This window comes from Coregonus clupeaformis, chromosome 13, assembly GCF_020615455.1.
Source record: "Coregonus clupeaformis isolate EN_2021a chromosome 13, ASM2061545v1, whole genome shotgun sequence".
Lineage (NCBI taxonomy): Eukaryota > Metazoa > Chordata > Actinopteri > Salmoniformes > Salmonidae > Coregonus > Coregonus clupeaformis.
The window spans coordinates 34,173,363-34,188,848 of record NC_059204.1 but is presented as its reverse complement, the minus strand read 5'-3'; the positions used below and the strand labels follow the sequence as shown (position 1 = coordinate 34,188,848).

Sequence of the window (15,486 nt, the reverse complement as noted above, 5' to 3'; positions counted from 1 at the left end):
ATGTAATCTAACTACCTACCACTGTTACATGTCCTCCATTGTGTCTCTGTCTGCAGTGTTCTATCCCTTCTTCTTGATCCAGGACATGGTCTCTGGAGAGTCTGAGCGATTCCTCGGGAGGTAACCCCCCCCCATCAATCTCATCCCCTCTTGTGCCGCTTTTTTGTACTCAGACAAAAAACGAAACATCTTTGTGGTTTCTATACATGAATTGCTGTTGAAGCCCATGGCTTGATATCATACTGTCTCTATTTGTTACACTATAGCTATACCTTTAAGGTGGTTGGCGGAGGAGCTTACTCAAAAGATCACATCCGCCTCTACACTCCAGAGGAGGTGCTTATGTATAACAGCCTCAACTACAGGTAATGGAGTTGTACTAGAGCTACACAGGACCCAAATGTATCGTTTTAATATATTAGAGCAAGGTTGGTTTGATATACGGTACCAATAGAGATGCATATTTGTGTGACTCCCCCTGGAAGTTCACCCTGGTTTCTCTGTCTGTCCCACAGCTCCCAGAGGACACTGGTATGGATGTTTGAAGACATGGACAGCAGTGTCAACATCACTAAGGAAGGATTTGTGGTCATGCATGGCAATACAAACAATATTCGGTAACACTCATACATACACACACAGTGCATTCGGAAAGTATTCAGACCCCTTGACTTTTTCCACGTTATGTTACAGCCCTATTCTAAAATGGATAAAATTGTTATTTTTCCTCAATCAACACACAATACCCTATAATGACAAAGAAAAAACAGGTTTTTAGAAAAGTTGGCACATTTAAGAAAAACTTAAATAATACATTTACGTACACTACCAGTCAAAAGTTTGGACACCTACTCATTCAAGGGTTTTTCTTTATTTTTACTATTTTCTACATTCAAGGGTTTTTCTTAATTTTTACTATCTTCTACATTGAAGAATAATAGTGAAGACATCAAAGTTCTGGAAATTTTCTGGATTGGCTGACCTTCATGTCTTAAAGTAATGATTGACTGTCGTTTCGCTTTGCATAGTTGAACTGTTCTTGCCATAATATGGACTTGGTCTTTTACCAAATAGGGCTATCTTCTGTATACCACCCCTACCTTGTCACAACACAACTGATTGGCTCAAACGCATTAAGAAGGAAAGAAATTCCACAAATTAACTTTTGACAAGGCACACCTGTTAATTGAAATGCATTCCAGGTGACAACCTCATGAAGTTGGTTGAGAGAATGCCAAGAGTGTGCAAAGCTGTCATCAAGGCAAAGGGTGGCTATTTGAAGAATCTAAAATATTCTACAATGTAGAAAATAGTAAAAAATAAAGAAAAACCCTTGAATGGGTAGGTGTGTCCAAACTTTTGACTGGTACTGTAAGTATTCAGACCCTTTGCTCAGTACTTTGTTGAAGCACCTTTGGCAGGATTATAGCCTCAAATCTTCTTGGGTATGACGCTACAAGCTTGGCAGACCTGTATTTGGGGAGTTTCTCCAATTCTTCTTTGCAGATCCTCTCAAGCTCTGTCGGGTTGGATGCGGAGCGTCGCTGCACAGTTATTTTCAGGTGTCTCCAGAGATGTTCGATCGGGTTCAAGTCCGGGCTCTGGCTGGGCCACTCAAGGACATTCAGAGACTTGTCCCGAAGCCACTCCTGCGTTGTCTTGGCTGTGTGCTTAGGGTCGTTGTCCTGTTGGAAGTGAACCCTCGCCCCAGTCTGAGGTCCTGAGCGCCCTGGAGCAGGTTTTCATCAAAGATCTCTCTGTACTTTGCTCCTTTCATCTTTCCCTCGATCCTGACTAGGATCCCCACAGCATGATGCTGCCACCACCATTCTTCACTGTAGGGATGGTAGTGTGTAGATTGAGGGACATTTTTTATTTAATCAATTTTAGAATAAGGCTGTAACGTAACAAAATGTGGAAAAAGTCAAGGGGTCTGAATACTTTCCGAATGCACTTTATATAGTCACATACTCTGGATAGGTGCAGTGAAATGTGAGTTGGCTATACAGCACAATCAGATATGGGACCAGGCTACATACTGATCACTGACAGGTCTACTTGTTGATGTGCGTTGCGGTGCAGGTGGATGTGTCAGGGGAACTCTCCCTGTGGCAACATGGCCGCTCAGAGCCTGGAAGCACCAGACTATTACTTTGTCGTCGAAGTCTCAAACAAGTACGGCTCAAAAGTTCAGCATTACATCTGCGTATAGGGTCTGTGTCAATGTGTGCGCACAAAAAAGGTCTGATTGCATGTTAACTGGACAGTGCCTTGTGTTCCTCTTTAGGGGTATAGATTTGAGTACGTACTGTGACTATGCGTTGCGGTTTATACTCCACGTGCATGGATTCCCATTGGACCCCAGCAGAGGCCTTTTCTACATGCTGGTGTGTTCCCTGGATGCGTCCCATATGGTACCCTATTCCCTATATTGGAAACGGCTTGCTCTGGTCAGAAGTAGTGCACTAAATAGGGAATAGGGTGCAATTTGGGATGCTGCCCTGGACTCAAATAGAATCACAAAACCTGACTCTACACTGTTGTCAAATATTACATTTGGTTGACATGTCTTTCTTCCTCCAGATGACCCTGGCCACCATCGTAGGAATCCTTGTTTGCTTCATTGTTTATAACTGCTGTGGTCCAGGCTTGAAGAACCTGTTAAAGGCAGCCTACCAGGCCACCAAGCACAAGAGCCATGCAGAGCACGGTAAACCACCCCAAAACATTATCTTTGAGAATGACCTGTATATTCAGTGATTAGTGGATGACTGCAATCAGTCGATACAGTGCATGCTCCTTGTGAATGGGATTACGAATCAACCGCTTACGTTCTGTTCGGATGTGACTTTAAGAGTGTACTGTATGTATTCTGACATTGTTCATGGTTTTAGATCTGATGCTATGTACTGAAGAGGGTGGCATCTGTGTTTCAGAATCCAACGTCTCCCTGGCACCTAGTATAGGGGATGGAGTTCACAGATCCAGGGATTCCAGGCAGGGCTTAAGTCTAACCTCTACTAATTGAAAGAATATATCATAGTTCACCATTCACTTTATAAAAAAAGAGGCAGTGTTAACATGGAATTTTAATTTGTTTCAGAATAGGAGAGGTTCTTCCTTCTGAAGTCTAATGTACTGAACAAATCAGAACAAATAGAAATTTAAAAAAATAAAAATAAAACGATACACACTCTGGTACAAAATCTTGCCCTCAATATTATCACTTAAGTTAAAGGAAAAAGCTTGTCAATCTCATACATTTTGTTTACGATTCATTGGGTCATACAGGGGACCTGGAGTGAAGACGTGACTGCAATATACACTATGCATGGACACAGCATTACAGTTAAGTGGGGGTGGGTAACAGGGTGGGGGTGGGTAACAGGGTGGGTCAGGGTTCGTTCTAGTTGGCATGCTGCGCGGTTGAGAAACACAGCTTCAGTGTGTAGGGGTATGGACCACCTGGAAGAAAGGGGGGAAGGTTAGCCAACTGTGGAGAGATGTTGTCGGGCCGGAATAATACATTCTCATTAACTAGTCTGGGGTGGATTCCCAAAAACAAAGAATATTTAGAATTAAGATCATTGTTCCGCCATTTACACTTGAGCCAACATCCACAGTGTTTACCATGAATGCGATCTCCGTGAACGTTTGATAAATTGACTATAAAAAAGGCTAATTGTCGGTAGGGTAGTGCAGCGCCTTCGAATGAATCCCGGACTGATCTTAGTGCTAAAGATAATCTTCATGTTTTTGGGAAAATCACTCCTGAATGACAGACTAGTTACTGTGTATTTGCTCACCGTTGGTATCATTAGCTGTGGTGTTGTTATCGCAGTCTGAGTACTTACTGGGGTTCTTCATCTGGTAGTGGTTCATCATGGCCAGAGCCTCCATGGCGTCGTTTATAGATTCCCACTCCAGCAGCCCGGATGAGCTCCGCTCACCTGTCGCGCCACCCGAGGCGAGAGAGACACATTCCAATTTATTGACACTGCAACCCCTAACCAATGGGAACTCGCTCCAATGTAAAGACCAGATGCAACATGATTCATGCAAATAAAGTTCATATTACTCACTCTTTCCGGTGAAGAGTTTGATGTTAGATGGGTTCTTAACACCAAGTTCCTCACAGACCTGAAAGGATAGATAATGGGTTTGTTAATGAGAAATTAATTTTCCACGCACACACAAACTAGGTAAGCCAAACTTGTAAAGTTCAACCCTCCAAGAGAACCAACAGCCCAATCCAAAGCTTCCAGCCCCCAATCCTCTCCAGTTGTCTTACCCCGTTGAAGACCTCCACGGAGATGTCGGGCTGCCCGTTGAAGAAGTGTAGGACGTTGCTGGGGTGCTGAATGCGGTTCTTGGCCGCCTGCTCCGGGGAGGTGAAGCGGTTGTTGCGGGAGCCGTGGAAGTCCTTGAAGCTGCTGGAGCCATCCTCCAGCTCGTAGGACTGACCTGGCATGATGGCCTGCTGCTTGGACACACTGTGGACGGAGGATGGACAACATTGAGCCTGTACATCAACACTACAAACCTGTTGTATCGATGTGTTACTACTCAGTTTCTATGGACATCAATGTGTATGCGGAGTTTAAAAGCAGCACTGACCAGACGTTGAGCTTCTGTTCAAACAGGAAGTTGTTGTTGAGGTGGCTGATGGCACGGTCCACAGCGTAGCAGTCGCCCATCTCCACCATGGCCGCCCCTGGCTTACTCTTCATGAACTTCACCTGAGGACAGAGGGGACAGAGCTCAGAAACCCTATCCTACTATCCAGTGGTGTAAAAATACTTTAAAGTACTACTTTTTTGGGGGTATTTGACTTTTACTCCACTACATTCCTAAAGAAAATTTGATTTTCTCCAATACATTTTCCCGGACACCCAAAAGTACCCATCACATTTCGAATGCTCAGGCAGGACAGCAATATGGTCCAATTCACGCACCTACAGTGGGGAGATTATGTATGATTTTTAAGTAATTAATTTGCATTTTATTGCATGACATAAGTATTAGATACATCAGAAAAGCAGAACTTAATATTTGGTACAGAAACCTTTGTTTGCAATTACAGAGATCATACGTTTCCTGTAGGTCTTGACCAGGTTTGCACACACTGCAGCAGGGATATTGGCCCACTCCTCCATACAGACCTTCTCCAGATCCTTCAGGTTTCGGGGCTGTCGCTGGGCAATACGGACTTTCAGCTCCCTCCAAAGATTTTCTATTGGGTTCAGGTCTGGAGACTGGCTAGGCCACTCCAGGACCTTGAGATGCTTCTTACGGAGCCACTCCTTAGTTGCCCTGGCTGTGTGTTTCGGGTCGTTGTCATGCTGGAAGACCCAGCCACGACCCATCTTCAATGCTCTTACTGAGGGAAGGAGGTTGTTGGCCAAGATCTCGCGATACATGGCCCCATCCATCCTCCCCCTCAATATGGTGCAGTCGTCCTGTCCCCTTTGCAGAAAAGCATCCCCAAAGAATGATGTTTCCACCTCCATGCTTCACGGTTGAGATGGTGTTCTTGGGGTTGTACTCATCCTTCTTCTTCCTCCAAACACGGCGAGTGGAGTTTAGACCAAAAAGCTCTATTTTTGTCTCATCAGACCACATGACCTTCTCCCATTCCTCCTCTGGATCATCCAGATGGTCATTGGCAAACTTCAGACGGGCCTGGACATGCGCTGGCTTGAGCAGGGGGACTTGCGTGCGCTGCAGGATTTTAATCCATGACGGCGTAGTGTGTAACTAATGGTTTTCTTTGAGAATGTGGTCCCAGCTCTTTTCAGGTCATTGACCAGGTCCTGCCGTGTAGTTCTGGGCTGATCCCTCACCTTCCTCATGATCATTAATGTCCCACGAGGTGAGATCTTGCATGGAGCCCCAGACCGAGGATGATTGACCGTCATCTTGAACTTCTTCCATTTTCTAATAATTGCGCCAACAGTTGTTGCCTTCTCACCAAGCTGCTTGCCTATTGTCCTGTAGCCCATCCCAGCCTTGTGCCGGTCTACAATTTTATCCCTGATGTCCTTACACAGCTCTCTGGTCTTGGCCATTGTGGAGAGGTTGGAGTCTGTTTGATTGAGTGTGTGGACAGGTGTATTTTATACAGGTAATGAGTTCAAACAGGTGCAGTTAAGAACAGGTAATGAGTGGAGAACAGGAGGGCTTCTTAAAGAAAAACTAACAGGTCTGTGAGAGCCGGAATTCTTACTGGTTGGTAGGTGATCAAATACTTATGTCATGCAATAAAATGCTAATTAATTACTTTAAAATCATACAATGTGATTTTTTGGATTTTTGTTTTAGATTCTGTCTCTCACAGTTGAAATGTACCTATGATAAAAAGTACAGACCTCTACATGCTTTGTAAGTAGGAAAACCTGCAAAATCGGCAGTGTATCAAATACTTGTTCTCCCCACTGTATAAAAGTCGTTGTCATCCCTACTGCCTCTGATCTGGCAGACTAAACACAAATACAGCGTTTGTAATTGATGTCCGAGTGTGCCCGTCTGTCCGTAAATAAATAAAAACAAGAAAATCGCGCCTTCTGGTTTGCTTAATATAAAGGAGTTTGATGTATTTTACTTTTACTCAAGTATGGCAATTGAGTACTTTTTCCACCGCTGTACTTAAATACATTTAGAACCAGATACTTTTACATAAGTGAAAGTCACCCAGTAAAATACTACTTAAGTCATTTTCTATTAAGGTATCTTTTACTCAAGTACGACAATTAAGTACTTTTTCCCACCACTGCTACTACCCACCTCCAACCTGACCATAGAACCTTGTTTTCACCAGTCTATACCCCCAGCAAGAACATAACCCTGAACAGTCTATAACCATGCCTCAGTAATGCACCGTTCCCGTCTGAACTCACCCGCTCCACGTTGCCATAGAGACAGAAGACGTTGAAGACCTTGTCGGCGTTGATCTTCGCGGGCTCCAGGCCGTACACCATGACAACAGGGGAGTCAGCGTGGGCGCTGTAGTCACCAGGGGGAGGTGGGCCATGTCCATACCCAGGTCCCCCGTAACTGCCGCCACGTCCGCGGCCACGCCCTCCCATCAGAGGCCCCATGCGGCGCCCACCCTCATAGTGTGGAGGGGGTCCGTAGCCGCTTTCATCATGGTAGCCGTGATACCCACCGGTTGGGCCGCCTTGTGAAAGAAATGGATAAACAGAGGTGATTGGGCAAACCGAGTCAAACTGTTACTGGAGTCATTCTAGACATTCCAACAGAGTTGACCTGTGACGCTCACAGTACAAAGAACGTCTCTGCCTACTTACCATACTCTGGAGGATGGTCTCCTAGTAGAGCTGGCTGTCTCACACGCTTGTTGGGGTTGGCATTGGGATCTGAGAGCAAGAAACAGCAATAAAGTGAGCCCCTGATTCCTGATAAGACGGTGTATCAGTGTGTCAAAAGGGGCACATCTACAAACTATGGGACAGTGCTGTGATTAACATGCACAAGAAGCTGGGTAAAGATATTGAGCGTGTTAAGGAAATCAAGGTTTATGCAGGCCCTCATGCTATCTGTTACCATAACTATAAAATGTAACATACTGGAGATTTGTAGGAGGATTTAACAGCAGCATAGCGAATGGAATGGATACTCTCGCATACTAATACTCTTAACCATTCACATTCGAACTCACACACCTTGTGAATTGTTCCAATTGCCTTCAGCGTCAGCATCTGTGCAGGTACATACACAGTCAAAACCAAAACAAATTATGTACAAACTTAAACTCTAAACAAATATTCTTCAACCAATAGAATGTCTCAATACATTTATTAGTAGAAGAAAAAAAAGAATATTGTGCAAGATGTTCCATCTAAGAAAGCCGACTAGAGCACAAACCCGTGGCAAAAACGGCCTACATGAATTAAGATACATTTTTAATTCAGAAATATTTTACTCTTCATTGAGCTATTAAAATGTAGACATCAAAACAACTGATTCTAGCAATGAATTGAGTTTCCTAGTCTGACAACAAATGCATGGTACCCCACCCATGGGCCACAAAGTCTAATGAACAGTTGACAGAAAAACAAAAACCAGGCCTGGAATTTCATATTGCCATTGACTGAAATGCTGGACCTCTTTTGCGTGAATGAATACAGAGTTTACAAAACATTAGGAACACCTTCCTAATATTGAGTTGAACAGCCTCAATTCGTCAGGGCATGGACTCTACAAGGTGTCACGCATTCCACAGGGATGCTGGCCCATGTTGACTCCCACAGTTGTGTCAAGTTGGATGGATGTCCTTTGGGTGGTGGACCATTCCTGACACACATGGGAAACGGAGTGTGAATTTTGTCTTGCCCATTCACCCTCTAAATGGCACACACACAATCCATGTCTCAAGGCTTAAAAATCCCTCTTTAACCTGTCTCCTCCCCTTCGTCTAAACTGATTGAAGTGGATTTAACAGGTGACATCAATAAGGGATCATCGCGTTCACCTGGATAGTGTCATGGAAAGAGCAGGAGTTCCTAATGTTTTCTACACTCAAGTGTATCTTATATTGGCTAGCTATAATGTACAGCTACCCAACAACCAAATAATTTTCCTAAAATGTCCAGCGAACTGTGATATTACAAACTATATCAGCTTACACAAACAGTGGAAAACTAGATATTTTCAAAAATTTTGCTGTGAGACCACATTTCTACATAATTATTAAAGAGCACAAGCAGAAATCTCAGAAGATTCCAGACCTGGAATTTGATGCATGAGTTTGATAAAAGTCAACAATTCACATATGGGGTTGACAAAGTCAATCACAACAAACAATTTACATTACAATCATTCTCTATCACCAGGTCAGTCATGTCTCTTTACATGTACTTACAGCACCAGACACGGAGAACACAGGATGCAGAGGGCAGGTAGGGGGCACTCTTCAGCAAGGATCCTACCCGCCAAACCTGTGACTCCAGCTTCAACTCACTGTTTCCACCTTTCCCCACCACCAGAGAAAGAGCATCCACCAATCTTCCATGCTTGGCTTCAAGTTGCCGTCACTTTGTTTTTTATGGGTTGCCATTTGAGGCAAATTTCCAGCTTACCGTGCTTTGACCGCAAAGCCGGAGGACATTTGCACCATTTGATTGAGGCGTGTCTTGTCGTCAGACACACAGAGCCAAACCTGCATCACACGGGAGGTGTTAGAGGTATCACTTACGGGCCAGTTCAGAAAGAAAAAAACAACGTAGTAGAATCAACACAAGAACAGCACGGAGAAGAGGGGAAATGGGAGGGGAAGGTAAAGGGGAAAAAAACAGCACCTGAGTCCATCAATGCAGAGAGAGCTTTGGGAAAATGCTGAAGTTTCTATCAGTCTGCCTCTGTGCTTGTATGCTTTGCGGGTGTTTGATGCTTGTGTCTTCGTGGTCCCCCTTGAGTTTGTGGGGTGCGTCTTCTCATGTAAGTGGCCACACGTGTGCTGCTTGTTTTTTTACCATAGAGGTGGTCCCCCCATGGCGAAATGAGAGGCATCTAGTGCTTGGCAGTAAAATCATCTGGAATGGCATTGTCTGCGTGGTGGTGTGTTGTCATGGCGATTCAGCTTGGTGTGTCATTGCCGTGAGTATTCAGCTCGGTGGTGTGTTGTGTTGTTCAGCACAAGAGGGGAGAGTGATAGCAAAAGGAAGCCCAGACACCCAAGTCAAGAGATGGGATGGCATAGTGGTAGTTTGAGAAAAGAGTGGTCTCTCTCTGCCTCTGTATATTGTCTCAGTATGTAGTGTCATCTGTTCCCTTCTCAGGCTTTTAGAGTGTGTTTAGAAAACTCCTCTGTTGCTCGCTGAAGTGGTTGTGTCTGACAGTCAGATCCCGAGGGCTGGGAGGAGTGGCCTTATCGGCCACACACCAGACTCCCGCCCCCATCACACAAAATGTGCTGTGTCAAAAGGTGAGATCTTCAGCATTCTGGAGATGAGATATGCTGTACTTGTAAGAGGATGGATGGCTATCAATCTATCAGATCAGTCTGTGGGGGTGGTTAATGCTGGGTGTCTGCTCACAATTGACTCTTGGGAGTGTCTCAGGCCCTCACCATGATCAAAACAGGATGGCTACTTTCCCCAAACAGTGGGATAAAGAGTAAAATGTTTTTTCCTTGCAGAAGTGGAGTGGTGGTGGAAATTGGGAGTAGGAAGTATTGAGAGTTGGGGTTGTGTGAATTCCAGTGTCTGCTGCCCCCATTGTGTCCCAATGTTTACTGAGGAGCTGGTTGGTTTGGAGTGCCAGTGGGTGGCTGCTGTTGTGTCTTTAGCAGCAGCATGTGTCTGCATAGAGCTGTAATTGAGTCTGTATGAGTGTGCACAGTGAGGACACAATGAGGAGCACCTCTTTCTCACGGGGCAGCCAGCCACACCTTAACACCTGCACATTAACAGGGACTGTCTAAACACATGGGACAGCCGTTCTTTCACCTGTTACCTCTGAGTGTCAAGTGTCTGAAATGAAGATGTGGCCATGAAACTACTAAGAAACTCATTGTGGCTCAAATATGAGAATCTGAACGACCAAACACTCCCCGCTCACCAGGGTGATTAAATGGACTACCACCCCAACTAAAAATGTGTTTCCTTTTGCATAAAAGGGATCAGGGCATATGGCTAAAAGCAAGTTAAATCACATACTGCTGTTGCACCGTGTCCCATTAGATTCCAAATATTCTGCACTTTAAGAGGCTGAACTAAGAGAGCAATGTTAGATGAAAGTATCGACCAAGCATCATATATCACTGGGATACTATGATTTTATTTTCGCAGTCATGGCAGCACAGCATCTCCAAAAGGAGACAGAAGGCCACGAGAAACCCTACTTGGATTCAAAACAGCCATCTGCAAATGGAGTGAACGACTGACCGATTGACAGGTTGTAAACTGGACTTCTTGAAAGTTCCAGAAATACCATTGATTCCTTGAACAAATGTCTCTGCAATGTTACCATAGATGTTCCTAATGAAATAAAATTAAGGGATAATCCACCCCAAACCACTAAGTCTTATGATTAACAGTGTTAACACTAATATGCGAAAAATCTTTGTGAACAAATGTTTCATTTTGTCATAACAAGGTTGCTAGCAACGTGAAAATCGTTGTGGAAATCTGACTACAAAACTCTCTCTGGGCTGACTGGCTGGCTAACTAGCAAACGTAGCTACACACAATAACACCAAAGTCAATTTCAGCATGTGAAGTAGCTAGCTTGCTGTAGAATCGCAGAAACCGCACTATCAATTTAGGAGTCTCTCACCGGGTTCAGCTTGCAGTTCCTCTCTGCCCAGAGCGAGTGTGTTGCTATGGCAACAACGGCCCTTTCCCATGTGACGATATAAACGGATGATGTGTTCTACACAAGTATGGCCATACCATCGACTGGCTGATTTGACGATCTGGAATGCAGGTAATGGTTTTAAAAGCGTTATGAAATGTGATTGTGTGTTATCCCCTATCTCCAGTGACGAGAACCATGTAGCTATGACGCATTCCTACATGATTTTTCTGATTTCACAGACGGACCATTTTAATTTTACCCTCTGATAGAACATAGGATTTCACCAAATTGACAGGAGATTTATTTCTGGGGTGGATTATCCCTTTCACTTAATCCCTCCCCCCCCAATGGCAGGGAAACCTGGTCCATGAAAGCTACAGGATCAGAGGTTGTCTAACTCCCCCTGGCTAGAACAAAAAGCTACAGACACTTTAGCCCCAAGGAACAGACTTGAATACCAAAACCTGACCTTACCTGTGATTGACTAAGCAAAAGAAAGAAACAACCATAACCGTATTTTGCAAACAAAATCTCCAATATGTTTGAGATTAATGATGCAGGGGCATTCCAAGCGAGACGCCTAGGGCGCAACACAGTGCTTGGGTGCTGACAGGTGCTTGATGTGTGGAAGTGAGGTTGTGACATGCACTGCAGGGAATGTAAATCTGTGTGACGAGACCCCGGGTGCTTCACTGTGGCAAAACGGGGCATTCCTCAGTTTACCCATGAATGCATGCAGTGGTCTGCGATGTAGACGATTCAACGTGCAGGACCATGTGCTGCAAAATGGCTGCCCCTCGAGGTCACTCCTCGTGCCCTTACTGCGCGTCTGTGGTGTTGAGAGAGAGCATGAGGACACGGGGTGATGCGTCACAGACATAGTGCCTCTGAACAACTTTGGTTGTGGTTGTGGCCAAAGTTACCGTGGAGCAGGGTGTTCAAAGGCACTACAGCCGGAGGCCTGGGACCCTACCCCATCCCACATAGTGCCATTAGAGCAGAAGGATGGGAAAGGTAGGGGGAGGGATGAGGGGCTGTGTGTGTTTTACCTTGGCCACTCAGGTTGGGGTTTGTGTAGTCCCAGGTGTCCTGGTCATTCTTGAACACGTTGAGGCGGGTTGGCTGTGAAGATGGACATTCAAACATTTGATTATTTTGCCCATCACAGTGTTCCTTCAGTGAAATGACCCTGGTGTTTAGATGGGCAAATGGACGTAAGCATGTAACCACTCACCTTGGCGTACTCAATCTTCAGTGTGCAGCAGCCAGAGTAGATGTCTGCCCCATTTAGAGAGGCTTTCGCCCTCTGGGCACTTTGCACAGAGTCAAATGTATGGGAAGTGAAGGAAACTATGGGTAATAAAAGCATTCGCCTACATTACACATTCCATGTTCATCTTGACATTCAAAGCTCTGCTCACAAAAACTAAGAGCACTTGTTATACAATTAGATCTATATCGAGCACAAATATTTACAAAATAAACAAATATTTACTAGCCATCACCTATAAACGACGTGTAAGGGGTGCTGACAGAAGCTTCAAGTGTGGAGTGAAGTAAGATTGTGTGGCATGCACTGCAGTGAATGTGAACCTGTGTGAGATCCCAGGCTCGATAAGACATTTTGAACAATATGGGATTTTGAGCAAAGGATATTCCACCATGGCCTGAACTCCATTCTTCCTGAAGATGACGATCCTTTGCACAGGCCCACAGTTGTTACAGACGGTGTACAGCACATCCTGCAGAGCAGAGAACCAAATAGTTTGATTGAAGGCCCAGTGCAGTCAAACTTCATTTTCCTGTGTTTTATGCATTTTCACACAGAGGTTGGAATAATACTGTGAAATTGTGAAAATTATGCCATTTTAGTGTAAGAGCTGTTTGAAAAGACCACCAAAAATGTCAGCCTGTTTTAGTGGGATGGAATTTTGGCCTGCCTGGTGACATCACCAGGCGGTAAATTAGTTAATAGACTAATGAGAACGAGTCCAAACCCCTCTGCCAATAACATCTAGTTTTCGCCTCCCCACTCAGACCACTCCCAGACAATCCTTGCAAAATTCTAGCTTGAGAATTTGCTCTTTGCTATGAAGCTATTTTTGTTTTCAATAAAAACGGCCAAAAAGAAAATCACAGTAAGGTACTTCATTCTTACCCAGAAATTATTTGATATTGAGATAAAACGGCTGAATTGGACCTTTAACAATGTGTTGCAGCGAGCCAAACAATGGTGCCTTGTCATAGCAATGAAACAGCTGCCTTGTATAATGGTGGGTGTGTTACCGAGGTGATGGGGTAGATAGGGTTCATGATGGTGAGCAGCAGCACGTTATTGACGCTGCGTGAGTCGTCTGGGTCTCCGGGCCGGGAGATCTTCTGGCTGGTGGAGTAGTTTATGAAGGAGGGGTGCCCAGCGATGTAGACCTGGTTCTCAGCTGCGTAGGTCACAGCATTGCAGGATCCATTCAAGTCCTCGTACTCCACCAGGGCCTGGCGCTTCTTGGGCATCATGACCACATAACTGTGAAGAGAATGGAAGATTGAATAAAATGCACTGCAATTAGGATAATGGGATGAACTTAGCCTCTTTTTTTTTTTTTATACCTTTATTTAACTAGGCAAGTTAGTTAAGAACAAATTCTTATTTACAATGACAGCCTACACCGGCCAAACCCGGACGACGCTGGGCCAATTGTGCGCCGTCCTATGGGACAAACTTACAGGAACAAAATACATCACCAATGGATTTGGAATGGTGCAAAATCTAAAATATATCCAGTTCAAGAAAAGGATTGTTCAAGTGTGTAGGACAGTCACCTGATTGTCCCGAACTCCTGCAGGGCTTCCACTAGATCTGCCTCCATGATACCATCAACAAGGCCCCTGATGTGGACCACCGGGGAAGGGAGCGTTTTATGGGGGTCATCATAGCCCTCCTTACAAACAAGACAAAAAAAGTAGAGATAAAAACCATGGTAATATACACATCCCCAGGGTATGTGCTACCAATTAAAACCAACCCGCCATTAATAACAGGCACCACCCCAGGGTACCAAAAAATCATTGCTAAGTAAACACTGACGGGCTTGGCAAACAACGTGTGGTTGATATGAACAACACATCATAAACAAAATGAAAGAGTGGTGGGGGGCTTTGCATGAAGCCTGTTCTTCCTGGAAAGGCAAGCCCGTGTATAAGTGAGTGGAACGGCTGCCTGCCAGGGGATTGTTAGCTGGCTAACGCTTGTCGTGCATTCCACTTAGGCCCTAAACAGGTAACGTTGGATAGCTAACGTTACACACACAAACAGGTGATATCACAAGGTTCTGTCCAAATGCATTGCAGTGTTGTAAAATACTCGGAAACAAGTGTACTAAATTAATGAAAATGGTCACCAAGTATCCCCGCTTGGTTTTATTCATGGTGAGCCTGCTGACTAACCTAACCTTCATCATACAACGCTAACGTTAGCTAACTAAAAACCTAGTTAGCTTCATTAGCCGCACATCGACAACAAAAACAAACTAGCTAACAATGTTAACTACAGTTTATGAGTTTGTATACAAGCTTACAGTGGAACGGTAAAAGTGTGGAGTAATACACATAACCAATAGTTAAACTAGCAAAAACACGGGTGTTGAGGCTACTTCAGCTAGCTAGCTAATTACTGTGCCGTAGCTAACTACTTCCGCCTGATTTAGGCTAGCTCATGTTCAGCGTTCATGTTTTGCACACTCTTAAGTTCCAAAACGCTGGCTATTTTTTGTTTTACTGATGCATGCACCTTTCCTTCCCAACGAAGGGAGTCTATGCTTACCGTCGTCATCCCGTCTTCGGTTTTCTGTCTTTTCGTTGCTCTGCCACCCTCGTTGTAGTAGCGACCTGCTGCGGCAGCCATGTTGTCCCAGACAAAACCCTCAAATGGAAAATCGTAAAGCCGAGTGAAAAACTACAACGTAACACAAAGGAGCTCGAGCACACGTACAGTATTGGGAGTGATCCTTCCATCTTTCACAACAGACCAATCGTGCAAGAGTGATAGGTTTTCCCTCCCCTAGTGTTTGTGATAATTGGACGGTAGAAACATTGTCTCTTTTAAATTAAAAATGTTTGATTCAATGTAGCTAGCAAATGTTATATCACATCATAGAATGAATAAATTAGTTA

The 15,486-nt window shown here is 44.5% G+C and overlaps 2 protein-coding genes across 10 annotated transcripts in view; one reads left to right on the top strand and one right to left on the bottom strand.

Annotated features, from left to right (window-relative positions):
• Positions 1-3,201, top strand: part of LOC121579290 (cation channel sperm-associated protein subunit gamma-like) — a 32,488-nt gene extending 29,287 nt beyond the window's left edge. For 2 of the 4 annotated variants that reach the window (XM_045224340.1, XM_041893761.2), the window contains 7 exons: positions 57-120; positions 267-365; positions 516-617; positions 2,083-2,175; positions 2,288-2,387; positions 2,584-2,710; positions 2,937-3,201. In XM_045224340.1, coding sequence (XP_045080275.1) covers positions 57-120; positions 267-365; positions 516-617; positions 2,083-2,175; positions 2,288-2,387; positions 2,584-2,710; positions 2,937-3,028 — 677 coding nt within the window. In that variant the 3' untranslated portion in view covers positions 3,029-3,201. Of the gene's footprint in view, positions 1-56; positions 121-266; positions 366-515; positions 618-2,082; positions 2,176-2,287; positions 2,388-2,583; positions 2,711-2,936 lie in introns of those variants that run through there. The other 2 variants (XM_045224339.1, XM_045224341.1) reach the window with 2 other exon arrangements.
• Positions 3,077-15,265, bottom strand: LOC121579289 (heterogeneous nuclear ribonucleoprotein L). Of its 6 annotated transcripts, none has more exons than XM_041893756.1 (14): positions 15,137-15,265; positions 14,137-14,255; positions 13,603-13,840; positions 12,973-13,058; positions 12,551-12,647; positions 12,366-12,438; positions 7,683-7,718; positions 7,308-7,376; positions 6,897-7,177; positions 4,618-4,739; positions 4,292-4,493; positions 4,083-4,140; positions 3,807-3,950; positions 3,077-3,465 (listed from the first exon to the last, which is right to left on the bottom strand). In XM_041893756.1, the coding sequence occupies exons 1-14, from the start codon at positions 15,215-15,217 to the stop codon at positions 3,407-3,409; spliced, it is 1,665 nt and encodes a 554-aa protein (XP_041749690.1). In that variant the 5' UTR covers positions 15,218-15,265; the 3' UTR covers positions 3,077-3,406. The 6 variants fall into 6 exon arrangements, with proteins under 6 accessions (XP_041749690.1, XP_041749688.1, XP_041749693.1 ...); XM_041893754.1 differs by having other exon boundaries at positions 3,807-3,962; positions 15,137-15,264; XM_041893759.1 differs by having other exon boundaries at positions 3,855-3,950; positions 15,137-15,264.
• Between the last annotated feature and the right edge of the window lie 221 nt (positions 15,266-15,486).

Bases quoted from the DNA above. Each gene is read 5' to 3' on its own strand.
- LOC121579289 (XM_041893754.1), bottom strand. From the start codon at position 15,217: ATGGCTGCCGCAGCAGGTCGCTACTACAACGAGGGTGGCAGAGCAACG. The intron at 12,439-12,550 runs GTGAGTGGTTAC...CCATCTTCACAG, and splicing joins TGAAGATTGAGTACGCCAAG to CCAACCCGCCTCAACGTGTT. The intron at 3,466-3,806 runs GTGAGCAAATAC...CCTTTCTTCCAG, and splicing joins CACAGCTAATGATACCAACG to GTGGTCCATACCCCTACACA.